The sequence below is a fragment of the Centroberyx gerrardi genome, chromosome 13 (assembly GCF_048128805.1).
Source record: "Centroberyx gerrardi isolate f3 chromosome 13, fCenGer3.hap1.cur.20231027, whole genome shotgun sequence".
NCBI lineage: Eukaryota > Metazoa > Chordata > Actinopteri > Beryciformes > Berycidae > Centroberyx > Centroberyx gerrardi.
Window position 1 is genome coordinate 21,431,847 of NC_136009.1, and position 16,662 is coordinate 21,448,508.

Genomic DNA, 16,662 nt, shown 5'->3' on the forward strand with positions numbered 1-16,662 from the left:
GCTGCACATCATTACCAGGTGAATAGTGTGGGGCAGTTAACAAAGTACGTACGTACGTAACGTTGTGTGACCTTTTACAATTGGCACAAAAGACGCTTGAGGCATTGCTTTTCCAACAAAACAGTACAGTGTGAACAGGCCCTCAATTCTTCGTTTTTCAGTGACTAATTTTACTTCTTTATTCTGAAGGCGCAATCGCATAACTTCCAGTTTTACTCTAGTGTCTCTGGGTGGCTTGACGCAGCTGAATATCCGGTGGTTGGGAATGCAGCAGGAGGACGGACATATGGAATGACATCATACTGAGTGAATCAACCCCTCCGCCTTACGTAAATGAATAACAAGATCGAGCATGCAAGGCAAAGATTAAACGACGTCTAGGGAAGACCAGATGACTACTTATCTTAAAACGTCTGAAGGTCTAATCACAGTCTCTCTCAAAGCACACAACACAGGGCTAAAATGACCAATTAATCAATAATTGGAATACATTTAAGACACCACTGTAATAAAAATCACTATAATAGCCTATACATCTAATATTTGTATATGGACTTTTTTTTAAATCTGTAGCCTAATGGTTTGGGCTTTAGGGGCCCCTTTTCAGTTTTCTGTGAAATTTATTATAGGATTACGACACTTGTTAGGTAGGTAAAGATGACACAGATTGTTGATGTCATGCTGTGTTGATAAATGCACTTCGCTTGCCCTGTCAAGTCAAGTCTAGTCAAGTTTATATAGCCCTTCATCACAAAGCATCAAACTCAAAGAACTTTACAGAGAAGGAGCCTATATCTGTTTAACCAATAATCAAACACAAAACAAAATGACAAAACATGGACAACAACAACATGGACAACAATAATGAGATATGAAGACATCAAATAAGACAGGGAGGTCATATCACTACGAAACCAATTAATTGTATCCCTGAAAATGCCTTTAATTTCTCCTTTTCATAAACATTAATTATCCATTAAAAATAACAAAGCTTTAAAAAAAAAAAAAAAAGTAAGGTTAGTAGGCTATGGGTTTTTAAAGGATTTATTCATGAGTTGATTCGTGTAGACGCTAGTAATTAAGGGATTTTTCTTGCCATTTATGCATGGTTTACAGGGTTATTAATTAGTTATTAATGGAAAGTTCCTATCGCCCTAAATTTTACATTAAATTAGAAAGTAAGGAGTCAAAAATGAAGGAGTGTTTAAGGTGGTTTTGATGGAGTCTCCTTTGCATGAAATAATGGGTAAATTAATGTAAATGTAGCCAAAGGTTATTTTTAAGGGATTACTGGTTCGTAGAGCATATCAGAGGGTGGCATTCAGAACAGCGACTCTGGGAGTGGCAGGGCAGGGATTTAGTGCCTTGCCCAATGACACTTTGGCAGGACAGGACAGATGTTATCCAGGCTCCATGCTCACTGACCCACTGGACTGCCCCTAAAAGCAGTTCCCTGACCGGGAATCGAACCCGGGCCGCGGCGGTGAGAGCGCCGAATCCTAACCACTAGACCACCAGGGAAGGCATGCGTTTCCATGGAGACAACAGAACTCTCACAAGACATCTATAGTTCCTCTGATCTTTATTTAACCGTCTGAGTAAAATTTTAAAACATATTTTTAAAGGAGAGCTGACCAAGACGGCACCAGCACGGAAAGTTACAGACATGGCAGCACATAACGAAACAGTGGAGCCTAGAATATCCTATAACAAATATTTAAAAAGTAGTCTATAAAACACAAAATAGTGAGAAAGAGAAATGGAAGGCAGGACAAAGAGAGAATATGTATATATAGGCTACACATTACAAATAAATGTTAATTTATATAAGTTATATAAGATAATTGCAGTGCACTTTGCAAAAATATAAGCCTACAAAATGCCAAACACTCTGTAGTGACAATGATGAGCGATAACATTAACTTTTTTTTTAATTAGTTTATTTATTTAGACATTTCTGTTAATGTGTTTCCATCTGTAGACCCAGATTACCTAGCATTAAAGGCACATATTTAATAAATTAACACACACACACACACACACAGAGAGAGAGAGAGAGAGAAAGAGAGAGAGAGAGAGAGAGAGACCAGACATGATTACACAGATTATACAATGGGCAATAAATAAACGCATGTTTTAGGGAAATAAGCAATTCAGCTGCTCCAAAGGTATGGAGCATTTCATGTCATCTGTTTACCAATCCAAAAGCCAGTTTATGAAGCTGTATTACTATAATGGAAGCTGTGCAGCATAATCATAGTGGAAATAGGGTGTATAGGGTGTTATGGTGAGGTAGGAAATCAGAGGTGTAGTCTTCCTGTTCCTGGTTGAAGGGATTGGGCAGGGTTTAAATCCTGTACAGATAAGCACCACAGATGTCAACCACACGCCAACAGCTGACAGGTGTCCAAGTCAGCTTGATCTCATTTAAAAACTGCTTTCTCCCTTCATGGGCAACAGCAATCATTATTTCCTCTGTGTTTATTCAGCAGTGATGCGGTGCCACAGCTACAAAATAAACACCACTGCTAGAATGCTAGAATGATAATGAAATTAAAATGATAGTCAAATGTAGTCAAATTTCGTTCCAAAACAAAAAGACATGGTGCCAGAGTCAACATAATGTTTTATTAGGCCTATGTTACTACAAACTACAAAGACCAAGAGTTTAAGCCTGCAACCTACATTGAGGCCAAAATCTAATGTAAAGTGTAATGTAAAACCAAAACTTAATGACTATAAACAGTGAAAACTGAACAACTGAATAAATACAGAGGCAATAAACCCCCAACTGCCCCAGAATAATGATGAAAGTTTCAACCTGTCTTGAGTAAATAAAGCTTAAAAAGGAAACAATTTCAAGACCAATGAGTACCTGTCAAAGATAGTAAAACATTGTTATGACTTAGTTAAGGCTGAATCATTATATTTTTAAATTTTAATTTCATGCTGCATTGTTTCGGTAGGCTACATGCTTTTTCATCATTGTCATTTCAGAATTAATTTAATGCAATTTTGCTGTCAGCAACCGCCCAGCGTCAGCGCGTTGACTGCATGACACATAGTTGGTCATGGAGAAATATTATTATCAAACTGACAAAACATTATGTTACTATGATACTAAAGGTTTGACTATAAAATCATTTTGCTCTGTAACTGTATATTCAAACCTCAATATATACTCGCCGCCATTTTTAAAATCTCAGCCACGCCTCTCTCACTCGCCGACCTTTCACCCAGACAATAAATAATAGACAAAGAAAAAGTCTGGTAAAAGCAAATTTATTTATTTTTTCGTTTCTTACTTGCTTTAGTGTTAGATCAAATGCCATCGTTTCCACCAATTTAGCATCAAGACCGCATCTTTGTATATTTTTTCTTTTTTTGACTGACTTTGACTTGAGCCAATCGTGTGCGACTAATGACAACCAATAACAAAACGCACTGCAGAAAATGGGCGGGCCGTGCTAGAACGGCTGGTGGGCTTTACTGTATGTGGCTCGAGCCGTGCGGTTGATGGGGGAAACAACAACAAGCTAGGCATCATGAGGGTCCCTATAACCCTGATTTGGGCAGCTTTTCTTATCCAGAAGGTGAGACAGACTGTATCTTTGTCTTCGCAAAGTGTTTATACGTTAATATACGTCGTAGCCTACACGTGGTAGATGAAAACAAATTGTTTTTTAGTTGCTGAATTATTAGCTTGCATGCTATGACTGTGTTAGCTTGCGGAGATCACCGATTGGGCCCCGGTAACCTGCATCAGTTACCTTTTTGATTTATAACAGCCAAGCACGATTATTGTAGATTGACTAGATCGCTGTCACTATCACTAGTTTCACACTAGATTCTGTCATTTAATGATGACACAACTCCATAAACAATGAATCTGATAGTTGTGGTATCGTCTTAGACAATCACCGTTAACTGGATAACTAACGTTAGTTAGTAAGCTGTCATAGGCAGTTAGTGACAGCTAACTAATGCAAACTGCATGTAAACAGTAATAAAGTGCGCCTGTGTACATTTTAGACCAACACGGCTTTACTGTTAATCGTTATAACTGATACCAGAGCAGTTCAGCTGCAGCATGATGAAATCAGTATTTCAACATCAATGTTTCCATTTCAATTAAAAGAGGTTTAATTTAAAACGCGCTTGAGTATACAAGCTACTGTATCAGCAATGGATACACCTTTGTAACTTTTTGTTTGTTACAGGACTTCTTTTCCTTTCCTCTACCAGTTTAACCTCAGTAAACATGAAACAAAAACAAATATTCCAATGCTATCATATATTCGTGAAGCCCAAAAAGCAAAGCAATAAACATTTCATCCACACCTTGAATTAACATGTTGTATTAGAAATTCAGACATTGTTTTGATTTTGACAGGTGGTGGGAGAGTATGGCATGGCCCATTTCAGTGACAAGGGCAAGAGCAAAGGAAAGGATTACTGCATATTCTACAACTCACAATGGGCACGTCTACCTCACGACCTCAATAAGGCAGTAAGTGAATAGTTATGAGCAACTAGTGTTGTCACCATATCAGAATTTTGACTTCAATGCCAATACTAAGCAAAATTTGATACTACTGTGATGCCACAGCAAACATGAAAAACCACCAGGCAAAGTGTTACCGCATCTGACCTTTGTAGCAACTTTTGCACAGCGGTTTTAGATATTTCACTGTCAGCTGGCCATCTTTGTCGGTTCTGTACGCATAATAACTTTAATAATGATAATAATGTTCTAAAAATATTTTACAAAGTAGAGAACAATGGTGAAAACAGCAGGGGAAAAGGAAAGCAATGGAAACAATGTAAGGGCAGTTACAAAAGAAGAATAAAAACATTATATATATATATATATACAGTATATTATAAGTCAAGAGAAGGCAGTATAAGACTAGTGCAGAAATAAGAACAATAAAATGATATAGGCTAATAAAAAGTCAAGATAAGGTGAAGAAAAGTTTATAAATGGACTAAAGGTGTTTAAAAGGGACTTAAAAGATGATACACACTTCACCAACTTTATATATAGTGGCAAGTTGTTCCAAAGTTTAGGGGCTCTGACTGCAAATGACCAGTTTCCTTTTGACCTCAGTCTGGATTTGGAAACTGAGAGAAGAGCCATATTTGCAGACCTAAGGGTGTAATGTTGAGTATATGGACTTATAGGCTTTGAAATGCAGGGTGGAGCTAAACCATGTACTGATTTGTAGGTGATCAATAAAATCCTTTATAGGAAGCCAGTGCCAGGAAGCTGAAATATGGCCTCTTCTATTAGTGCCTGTTAAAACCCTGGCAGCTGCCTTCTGAACCATTTGCAAACGTGAGAGAGCTTTATGACTAATACCAGAGTATAGTGAGTTACAGGTCATTAGCGGATAAAAATGATTTAATTTGGGAGATATTTGTCAATTGGAAAAAACACAACTCTTTAACATTCTTTACTTGTATACACTCTCTGGAGGTGACGTTGAATTGGAATTTCAGCTTTCAGCATTTGGTAAAAGTATTGAACGTTTATAAAATTCACTATTTAATTCAATCTATTTGCAACAGCATATAAGTGGTATTGAAATTTCAGTTATCATGACAACGCTATAAGCATCAAAATGAGAGAATCTTAACTTCAGGGATGGATCCAAATCATTTTCACATTGCGAACCGTGCATTTGTGAAGCATCCTTGCATTTGTGTGTTTTTCCTTGTATCCCGTAGTCACATCTCCAGATCTATGACCTGACAACATCGGTCCTGTGCTCACCCTCTGAGGTCCCAGAGGGAGGCTTCCCCAACCGCATCCCCATGGTGATGAGGGGCAACTGCACTTTCTACGAAAAGGTCCGACTGGCCCAGATTAACGGTGCCAAGGGCCTGCTCATTGTCAGCAAGGACAGACTGGTAAGGGGGGAAACACTAATTGGATATTCTTACATGGGCACAGCTGTGCAATAAACAGGGTTCCTACCGCCGTGGAAAATCTGGTGTTTTCCAGGCCTGTAAATGATGTGGAAAGTTATATGCGTCCAAAAAGTTTTGTAAAGACCATGGATTTGAATTTGTTCATAATGCAAAATCCAATTACTTTTACACCCTGAAGTAGGTGTACATAAAAATTACAACCAATAACACAGTCACAGATTTTTGAACATTGCCCCCCATCCGCCATCCCATCATATAAAACCTGCAACCTCACAACTTTCAAAGTGGTAACATGGTCTGGCGGTGCATTTTTGGGTGTTCACCACCGAAAACGCTGTTTCCTTAATGCTATGTAATGTCACGCACTGTAATTTAACTTTACTTTTTTGGAACATGGACACAAACAAATACTTGTAACGGAAGTTATCATGAAGTAATCATGAAACAGTTATGGAATTGGATGGCAAAAGTTTGTGTGGGAACCCTGTGTATAGCTTTAAACATCTTAGGATAGTTGGTCTTCACAGTTGTGCATCATGTTGCGGTTCAGAAAACAGAAATCAATGGCTTTTTTTTTATTTTTTATCACAGACGCCACCAGCAGGAAACAAGACTCAGTATGAGGAGATTGATATTCCTGTAGCTCTGCTCAGCTACTCTGACATGCTGGACATAAGCAAGGTGAGAGTTTTGGCTGTGAGCCATCGAAACCGTAGACACTCAGACCTGGTACTTTTGGGGTACAACTGATGCTACCAGTTTCTCTCTGCCTGTTAGCATGGCAGAGAGAAAGTTAGCAGTTATTACTTCTTACCATTTTACAGATTGACTAGTCTCAGTAATTACCCAGACCCGAGCTAATGCTGTTTCCTGACCCCTGCAGACCTTTGGGAAAGGAAGAGTGGTTGCCATGTACGCACCCAAAGAGCCAGTGTTGGACTACAACATGGTGATCATCTTTTTAATGGCGGTGGGAACGGTGGCCATCGGAGGCTACTGGGCCGGCAGCAGGGACAGCAAGAAGTAAGTGGAAAAAAGGGGGGGGATACAGTAGGAAACTGGCATCCGATGTGGGAAATCATTTCATGGTTTTGAATTCTCAGTTCTGATTGAGTGTTTTTCAGACATTATCTATGCATGTCATGCTTTTAGTCCTGGCTGCTAAATTTAAATCAAAAGTTAATTTATCAGGGGAGTCATCTCTGGGGAGAATTTGTCACAGTTTCATTGGCAAGGAACTACAAGTTCTTGCACTGCTGCACAGGAAATAGACCCGTCTGTGTTTGCTTGTGTGTATGATTGCTCAATCTTCTCTTGGAGGAGCATGTATACATCTCCTCTCTGCAAACCGAGTAGTACAATTGCAACTCCAGCAAAGGGCAGTGTTGTTTATTTGAGGCCGTCTGAGTGACTCACCAGCTTAAGCCAATCTGAGTCTCTTCTTCCTGACGGAGTTGCCAAGGTGACTAAGGCCGCGGTCGGATGGGGTTTCTGACGCACAGGGCCGAAGGCGGAAAACATCTTGGAATAGGAGTGCGAGTCCTGCTCTGGGTAGGAAGTTAATGCCAGCCACCAGCCGAGCGCTGGTAAATATTGGCTGTGGTCAGTAGGCTTGTCAACCCGGCCACTTTTGCAAGTAACCAACCATCAGTTATTTTTAAAAACAATAGCTGGGTGGTAAAACGGTGAATGTGGCTTAATTTTGTAATGTTGGCCAGTGGACAAAAAAAGTTAGTTTCCTGCTTTGATTTTGACTACTTTGCGTCTTAAGCACGGTGAAATCAGTATGGTTTTGTGACCTGACGAGTGTTCACGGATCAGTATTCTTTAGTTTTATGCGCACGCTCCCAACCTCCCAAACAAGCCTCCTCAGCTCAGCTCCCCTCTCCTCCTCTTGTCCCTCCTCCCCTCGTCTCCCTCTGCAGGCGCTACATGAAGCACAAGCGGGACGACAGCACAGAGAAGCAGGACGAGGAGACGGTGGACGTCACGCCCATCATGATCTGTGTGTTCGTGGTCATGTGCTGCAGCATGTTGGTGCTACTCTACTTTTTCTACGACCTCCTGGGTACGACACACACACCGACCGACACAACACTGATCTCTCCACACGCATTATCACACACATTACCATGGTTCTCCTCAAAGCAACATGCTGACTTTTTGGATAATAAGCTCTTTGATCACATCCCCCATTATGTGACAAATAGACTGATAGTGGTTTCTGTCCTGTCTACCCAGTATTCTTATTGCTTCAGTGTTTATTCCTGTGTTGGAGGGTGGCAGTAGCCTAGAAGTTAGAGAAGCAGGTTTATGACCTGAAGGTTGCTGGTTCGAATACGAGATTAGCTAGGAAACAACCTTCCCTCAAATACTACTGTCAAGGTGCCAGTAGTATCAGGCTTTGGATGTAGAGGACACTTTCCAGGTGTGAATGTGTGGATCTGTGTGAGTGTAAAGCAAGGAAGTGCTGAAGAAGAGCATGTTTGCTCAGTTAACTTTCCATGGATGAATAAAGATTAAAAGAAGTTATTACTCTGTTCCATGTTAATGATTTAGCACACTGTATATGTGCAGCGGACAGTACAAGCTGCTTAGCATCATCTCAGTAGTGTTTGAAGCAAACTGGTACCAGTCTTCTCATCTTTAAACACTAAAAAGTGTATTCCTGTAATTCCTGTGTAAGTGGATATTATATGACACAGTGACAATATGCACTAACTTCCTGACTGCCCCTCTCTCTAGCCATTTGGGCCATAGGCATCTTCTGTGTGGCCTCCTCTGTCGGCCTCTACAGCTGTCTGTGGCCTTTCGTCAGGAGACTCCCTTTCTGCAAGTGCAGGTGAGACTCTTCAAATCAAACTGTATCCAATCAGTTATTTACTGTCAAGGGTTAAATTTCCATTTAAAGTGAGGTGTCACTTAGGTTTGTACATTTGTACTTGTACAATAGCATGCTTACCTCCATATGACTTCATGAACAGTCAACTGCTGACATCAGCTGCCCAAGGGATCTGTTGTCACCACCTGTGATGATCTTTTTTCTCTGACTCTTCATATAGCCTAGTTGTTTTGAAAGCCTAGTCTCCAAATTACACCTAACACTAAAACAAACTGCTCTCATCAAGACCCTAACAGTTGGAATGATTTTAGAGCCAAGATTGTGATTCATTAAGAACTTAAGTGTCTCTTCTTGTCTATGAACAAGCAACCCCTCATTCATAACCCTGAACACAAATATATTGAATACAAATAATAGTTGTAGAAGTATAATATTTGGCGTACAACACATGTCAGTGAATGGTTAGTCAGAAAAAAGCCTGCACACTGGTCATAGGAGATGTTCGTAGTGATATTCATGCTATATTATAATTGTGTTTCACTGAAGGCAAATATGACTTTACAGTAGTTGTGGTTTTCACATGTGGTCTGTGTTGTGGCCGCAGGATCCCAGAGAATAACCTGCCCTACTTGCACAAGCTGCCGCAGGTCCGCATGCTGCTGCTCTCAGCCTTCTGCATCAGCGTCAGCGTCACCTGGGTGGTGTTTCGCAATGAAGACCAGTGAGTATGGAGAGACGAACACTGTCAAATCCACAATGTACCCATAACCCTTTGAGTCTGAGTTTGCAGACAGCGAAAACCAAAAGTGAAAGGAGCAAGATGCCAACGTGCCACAGTAACCCATTTAATATCAGAGTATAAGCCCTGCATTTTAACAGAGTTTCTCATCGGAGTATGAGCTTACCCAAATTATATATTTATTATATATATGTTTACATGGGTCAACCCAAAACCTGGTTGCTTGAGTAGCGAGGTTAAAAACAGAATTCTTCATGCTTGTAAACATAGCCACACACACAAACTTTGTCTTGCTGTCTCCACAAATATAGTTTGATTGGCTTGTGATTCAACTACCTTTTCTCTTCAGCTGTGCCAGGGAATCTTTTTGGAGTGTTTAAGACCCAGTATCCATTAGAAAAGTTGTCCTGGATTGTTTGATATCCTGGCAGACATGTAGAGATAAACATATAGACACAACCCAGCCAGGGTTTTAGCAGCATATGCTACTAAAAATACATTCATGGTACTGAGAATATAAAAAAAAAAGGATCATACGTGCAACTTCAGAATTAAAGTAGGTGTGGATACTTTCAGTTCATTTCAGATTGTGCTGCTAAATTTCTTCGCTGTGCTCCAGAATTTCATTTTAGAAACACATGCCCTCCATAGTAAAAATATCATTGTAGTCCCCGTATCTGGACTACGGGATGACGCCTTCTGTAAGTGCCGGTTGCCAGATGTGTGTCGGATGACATAATGGTGAAATTGTCCTGTTTGCGTGTGAGTAATATCTTGTTAGAGGTAGATGACGGTGGTGCTGAGGAGGCTGGGCTGACTAACAGTGTTGTTGTTCCATATGGTGTGTCCTCCAGGTGGGCGTGGGTGCTACAAGACACCCTGGGGATCGCCTTCTGTCTCTACATGCTCAAAACAATCAGACTGCCCACATTTAAGGTGGGTAGGCGCTATCTTACACGTACACCGTACTAATGTGGGATATGTTTTTTTCAGGATTTGCTGCTCCCACTCATTTCCAATGATGATTCCTTGTCTTATTTATCTCTTTACAGTATAATAAATATGTTTGGCTTATGTCAGTTGTAATTCACTTGATGGATTTTTCCTCTGTCTCTCCTCCTTGCAGGCCTGCACTTTACTCTTGGTGGTCCTTTTTGTCTACGATGTTTTCTTTGTATTTATTACTCCCTTCCTCACAAAGGTATGTCGAGACTGCTGTTTTCACTGAAATGTATATTTAACTGTCTGCAGTCTGTTGAGCTCATTTTACCATGTGCCTCTCCTCCACAGAATGGGGAAAGTATAATGGTGGAGGTAGCGGCTGGTCCCTCTGACTCCGCCACACATGAAAAGGTGCGCTTGTTTTCAAAATCCAGGGTTCCCTGTGGTGGGTGGTGTGGTGGGTCTAGTTACAGAAATACAGCACTGACATTTACAACTGTTCCTCCGCCTCCAAATGCCCCTGTCAGCTCAGAGGTTAAGCAGTTGAGTAGTGGTCATGAAAGCTGTGGTAACACTGATCATTTGTTTGCTCCAGCTTCCCATGGTGCTGAAAGTGCCACGGTTAAACTTCTCTCCCCTGGCCCTGTGCGACCGGCCCTTCTCCCTCCTGGGCTTTGGCGATGTCTTAGTACCAGGTAACTAACTGTGTTTTTTTTTTATAACCAGAGATGCTTTGACAAATGTTGACCACAGTCACCTTGTTTTTCATCTTTGGTTGGTGCAGAAAATTTGGCTGCAGCTGAAATTTTGGCATAATAACCAGCAATTGGCAAGCTCAAATCTGCTATCGGACCGTAGTACAGCGATGTTGTTAGCCATGTGAACACCGAGCACCACTTCACACCCACCTGCACAATTAATGCTATGTAATTGCATACCATGAGTTTTAGTTTCCACAACTAATAATAATAGAATATTTTGGCATATCTGCAATTTTGACACGTATAATTTTATTTAGCATGTCCGGTGTAGTTAAAAATAGAAAATGTTGATATCAGATATCAAAAGTGCAATTAAACAATTTTGTCCCTCAAATCACCAAGACTAACTGTGTGTTCAAAGCCTCACAGTCGTATCTAAATCTCTGTGCTGAGATATGGACAAATACAGTAACTGCCCCTGACTGACTGACTTGAACGCCTCTCTCTTGTCTTCCCTCCAGGCCTGCTGGTCGCATACTGTCACAGGTTTGACATTTTAATGCAGGCCTCCCGGATCTACTTTGTGGCCTGCACTATCGGTATGTACATGACATGCTCACTAGGGACTGATGGGTAATCACTGTACTTTTCTTAGTCATGACACTTGGGGAAAAACGTGGCATTGTTGAGATACTCTTGTTTATAATTTGCCATTGTAGCCTGCTCCAAAATTCACCCTTCTCTTAAGGAACTGTCCTGGACCAGGACTCAGAAATATTAGTAATATCTCTTGCACCTTTTATTGGTTGCTTGTAATGTTAGCAATCTAGGAATCAAAGCTCATTCTGCTGTTGTTCACGTCTGCTAAATGCCTTAAGCAAGTTGTATCCAATCCTGTACCATTGAGGAACCAAGAGTAAGCAAGTTTTCCTTCCAACCAACCAAACATTACAACAGCTTATTTCACTAATTAGTTCCCCCTTCTCTGGTCAAAGTTATGCTGACTGGTGGAATGAGCTGCTGTGGTGTTTGGTTAGCATGAAAACCTGCATTATCTTGGGCGTCGATGGCACATGACGGGACACCAGTGCCTTCAAACTTTAAATGTTGTGTGTTTGACCGGTGTTTGACCTAAGCGTGTGTGCCACTCTGTCTCCTCTCAGCTTATGGCATCGGCCTGCTGATCACCTTCGTGGCGCTGGCAGTGATGCAGAGGGGCCAGCCGGCCTTGCTCTACCTGGTGCCTTGCACTTTGCTCACCAGCCTTGCCGTAGCGCTGTGGCGCAGGGAGCTGCCCCAGTTCTGGACTGGAAGTGGATTTGTGGTGAATACCAGTTTGATATGAGTGCCTACTGCGGAGCAACGAAAAGACTTTAAAAAAAAAAAAAAAAAGCAAAGAAAAAAAAAGACTATTTCTAGTGTTAAATAACACGCACAGTAAAGTAGAATTTCAAGTTGAGTAACCCCTTTAAACAGTTCCACCCGTTCCAACTGCCTCTTTCTGTTTTGCTGTCCCCCCTCCCATCGCTGCTCCTTCCCTTTTACTTTACTGTGGGTGTGCTCTAGTCTGGCGCTGAGGGCTCAGCTGTCTGTGAATTTCACTGCAGGTATTCTATCTGGGCTTGTTTTTGCCTCTACTTTCCTCTCTACCATTAAAACATCCTGATCTTACTTAAGGTTCCTTTTTATTGCTGCTTTTTTTTCCTGGAGAATAGACCTTTATTTCCATTTTGTGTACATACATCAGTGGTAATCATGGAATAGAGGGAAGTGACAGCTAGATCAGTCATTGGTGGTGATGATAAACGTGTTGATTAGCTCCTGTTATTTCTTAGAGATTGACGTAGCATTGGTAGCATGTGTTATCTGTTAGTTTAGAGGGACTCAAGGCACCGGTGGGGTTTTCTCTGATAGGCTTTCTCTGCCTTTATGTATCCTAGGAGTTCTCTAGCTCTGTGTACAGTAATACCTCTGACAACACTATCAAGCCACTTTTTAATTGGAGTTGAATTGTAAAAGCATTACCTAATGGAAGATAATGAAAGCGTTTTACCATTTAGCTGAAATCTACTTGTGAACAGAGGAATGACTGTATATGTTTTTGTTTTCTTTGTCTTATCTCTTTCATTTTTGTTATTCTCAATAAGTTCTGTTTTCTGCACGATGCGCTTCACAATCGCCTCATCTCGACTTTGTTTTGGTTTGTTTGTCCCCTGCAGCCTCCCATAGTGCTGGCGCCGATCAACTGCACACAAACCGCAGCTCCGCCGACAGAGGGGCCCCCGACCAACGCTAAGCCACAAAGCACAGAGGCCGCCAGTCAGAGCGAGGACCCGCCCCCTTACCCACCTCAGGAAACACCCACGACTGAGAAAGAGGAGAACAAATTGGAATAGAAAGGACTAATAGTACGGCATTTTAAGTCATTTCATGTGTTTATTTTTAGTTTTTTCTACATAGTATCAGTCAAACGCATAACGGACATTTTAAAGATGGACGTTTCAGTGCACTTGGTGCGAGGGGAAGAGTGAGTGTCTGGATCGGCGGGGCACCGGGATCGGACACATCGAGGGTCAAAGGCCATGAAAACTGACAAAAACGCAACAACTACCAAAACTGCACTACAGCCCCGATACCTTCCCCTAGCACACAGTCTGTACCACCTGTAATGGGAATGTACCCCAGCTGGGCGACACTAAACGCCCCCATTCCACTCAGCTGAGGATCTTGCCAGCCCTTATTGTCAAAAACACACAACTACACACACTACTGCAGATTAACTATGTTGGATCAGAAGCCATTTTAGGTTGCTTGTTCCTCCTTTATCCCTCTGTTGCTGTCGTGAAACCACACCAGTGTCAAAGTATGCAGGAAAGCTGGCTTCATACCCTTTAACATGTGGTGCTATCATGGTTTTTATTTTGACTGAGCCAAAGGTATCAGATATTTTGTTTTGTTGTTTTTCTTTTGACCTTAAGCTTTTGTTGATATCTTTCTTTCATCTTACCTTTTGGATATATTTCGTTTTGCATGCTATGGTTTTGATTTTGACCCTTTATATAAGTACATTGTATATTCTATAGCGCACACTGTTCGTATACGGTACTGGTGGCGCAACAGTTAAAATGTTGGCCGCTGCAGTTATTATTATTATTTTATTTTTATTTTTTTCAGTAGTTTTTCATATTGTCTTAAGAATTGGTTTTGGCCTTACTGTGTCCATGTGTGGAGATGGAATGAGTCTGTGTAAAACTTGCTTTATGAAAAACACGAGTGCTGTGCTCAAAACGCTGTGCTGCAGTTTAGTATACGAGCTGAGGAGTGAGTGAATTTGATGTTTGAGACGTTGCATAACCAATGCTCCTTGAATTCTGTAATTTGTATGAAACATTTGCACAATATTTTTTTGGAATTGACGGGCTGACAAGAAGACTGTGTTTGTTGGTTCTTGCCTATATATATATATCTATATCTATATCTATATCTATCTATACCCATGGGATTTTAAGAAATGGAAATTCATGGTATCAATGTATGCGGTATTCCTTATGCTTTGTTTTTGTCCATTTACGACCCGAGGGTTTCATCTTCAACATAGAGCGCAACAGTCACTTAATGCTTTGTCGCCAAATGGATGTAGATACGTTTCTGGTTCTGGTTCATTTATCATACTGCCTACTAACCAAATTCAGCAGTTCTGCGTAGAATTGTTAAAAAGGTCAAAAGGTGAAAATAAAGTGCTCAAAGTTCACAGGTGGGATGACGACAGCTGACTTGTCTGGGTGCGTGCCCTCGCTGATTCAACAGATTCAGATTCAGAAGACTTTATTCATCCCTGGGGGAAATTGTTTCAGTCACAATTTTTTTCAAGTTCAGGTTAAAAAGTTCAAGAGAAATAAGAAATATTAGTAGAGTGCAAAGTACCACCAGTGCAAAAATACAAGTACAATAATATATAAAATACAATCATTAAAATACAATAAAGCCAATGTTAAAAAAGCTAAGATAAAGATAAAAGTGACCAGTGTGACATTTGATAACATGATACCATTGCACATCCATGAAAAAGAGCACAACTACATATTGCACATGAGCCGGTAATAATTATTGCAGTCAGAAGTGCCCTCTACCTCCGACAGAAGGGAGAGGAGTTGTACAACTTAATGGCAACAGGAAGCAAGGACTAGCCCTCCGGATAAGTTTGCTGATTCTGTTGGAGTCAACAGCTTTTAGGCTGCTGCCCCAGCACAGCAGCAAGAAGATGGCACTAACAGCACAGTGTTTTCCAGGACATTGAGATTATTCACCAGTAGGCTATAGTTTGATGTCACCAAGTGGTTTTTAATACCTCAGTTGAGGACTACATATAATAAAGAAACATTGTATTTGAAGTTTGGTGTATTTTTTTAATGTATTGAGAGAGATTCTTTTTCACAGAAGAGTATTAGGGCCATTGTAGGTGATTTTTTTTTACCAGAGCTGGGGGGAGGGCGTTAACTGAGAAAAAATTCTGAGATTAAGGTCAGAAATTTGCGAGAATTAAAAACTAGAATTAAAAATGTTTTTTTCTCGCTAATTTCTGACTGAAATCTCAGAAATTCTGATTTTTTTCTCTCAAATTTGAGTTTTTTCTTCCAAATTTCTACGTTTTTTCTCGCAAATTTCTAACTTTAATCTCAAAATAAGAATACGTTTTTTTCTCAGAAAATTACCCCACTCCCCCGGCTGTGGTTAAAAAAAAAAAATAATAATTCACCTACAATGGCCCTAATACTCTTCTGTACTTGTTCTAGTTTGGGTCGCACCATTGAGTGTGAAGGTCTCTTTCCATCCGGGTCCTCCAGCTGTACCGAGGTCCGCTGCTGCTGGAGAGACGAACAGCAGCCTGACAAAGAGACGCTTGTAGCTCCGTAACAGCCTCAGCTCAGTCACTCAAAGCAGAGAGCTGTGTGAGTTTGTATTTACACTGGCTCACTTATCTGATTTGGGGGGGGATGTGTCTGTACAAGGCGCCTTACAGTACCGTGTCTGCATTACATTTTTATTTTAGTCTGGGTGGCCTCTGTGGGAATCAAACCCCTTGTTGGTGCCGTGTTTGAGCCCATTTACCCATGTGTTCCAGTGATGCATAAAGATCGGGGTTCGACCGATACATTGTTCTCTGAGGATCAATACAGATATTTTGTATTGAAGCAGACGATAGATGATTTTGTGCCAATATTCACCAGCTTTAAAATTTTTCATTTTCATGCCAGAAAATTACAGTGTTTCCCCCAGAACTGTATTCTTGTCAGGGTGGAAAAGCCTCTGAAACAGCATTTAGACCATAATGGGACACTAAAGCTGAATAAATGAATAATTCAAATGTGCAAACAAGATGAAATTTCCTTGCAGGTTTCAGACTGTTTTTATGTATCCGTGTTCAGGGAGAAACCTCCATCATATCAGCAGTGGACCACATGACTGGCCGATATCTGATACTTAATAAAAGGCCAATAATGGCT

The 16,662-nt window shown here is 40.8% G+C and overlaps 1 protein-coding gene and 1 non-coding gene across 3 annotated transcripts; one reads left to right on the forward strand and one right to left on the reverse strand.

Annotated features, from left to right (window-relative positions):
- Positions 1 to 1,449: 1,449 nt before the first annotated feature.
- trnae-cuc (transfer RNA glutamic acid (anticodon CUC)) lies at positions 1,450 to 1,521 on the reverse strand. The gene has a single exon. It is a non-coding gene; the product is annotated as a tRNA-Glu (tRNA).
- A 1,988-nt stretch (positions 1,522 to 3,509) lies between these two features.
- On the forward strand, positions 3,510 to 14,662 carry sppl2 (signal peptide peptidase-like 2). 2 transcript variants are annotated; one of them, XR_011784999.2, is made up of 15 exons: positions 3,510 to 3,593; positions 4,394 to 4,510; positions 5,731 to 5,913; positions 6,526 to 6,615; positions 6,818 to 6,957; positions 7,860 to 8,002; positions 8,680 to 8,776; positions 9,381 to 9,497; positions 10,370 to 10,451; positions 10,642 to 10,716; positions 10,806 to 10,868; positions 11,053 to 11,152; positions 11,680 to 11,757; positions 12,322 to 12,612; positions 13,378 to 13,497. XR_011784999.2 is itself a non-coding variant. In XM_071909155.2 (15 exons), the coding sequence occupies exons 1-15, from the start codon at positions 3,546 to 3,548 to the stop codon at positions 13,552 to 13,554; spliced, it is 1,671 nt and encodes a 556-aa protein (XP_071765256.1). In that variant the 5' UTR covers positions 3,510 to 3,545; the 3' UTR covers positions 13,555 to 14,662. The 2 variants fall into 2 exon arrangements, 1 of the variants encoding a protein (XP_071765256.1); XM_071909155.2 differs by having other exon boundaries at positions 12,322 to 12,482; positions 13,378 to 14,662.
- The last annotated feature ends 2,000 nt before the right edge of the window (positions 14,663 to 16,662 follow it).

Excerpts from the sequence above, each read along its gene's own strand:
- sppl2 (XM_071909155.2), top strand. The coding sequence starts at position 3,546 with ATGAGGGTCCCTATAACCCTGATTTGGGCAGCTTTTCTTATCCAGAAG. Across the intron at positions 6,616-6,817 it reads ACATGCTGGACATAAGCAAG|ACCTTTGGGAAAGGAAGAGT; the intron begins GTGAGAGTTTTG and ends TGACCCCTGCAG. Across the intron at positions 6,958-7,859 it reads GGCAGCAGGGACAGCAAGAA|GCGCTACATGAAGCACAAGC; the intron begins GTAAGTGGAAAA and ends CTCCCTCTGCAG.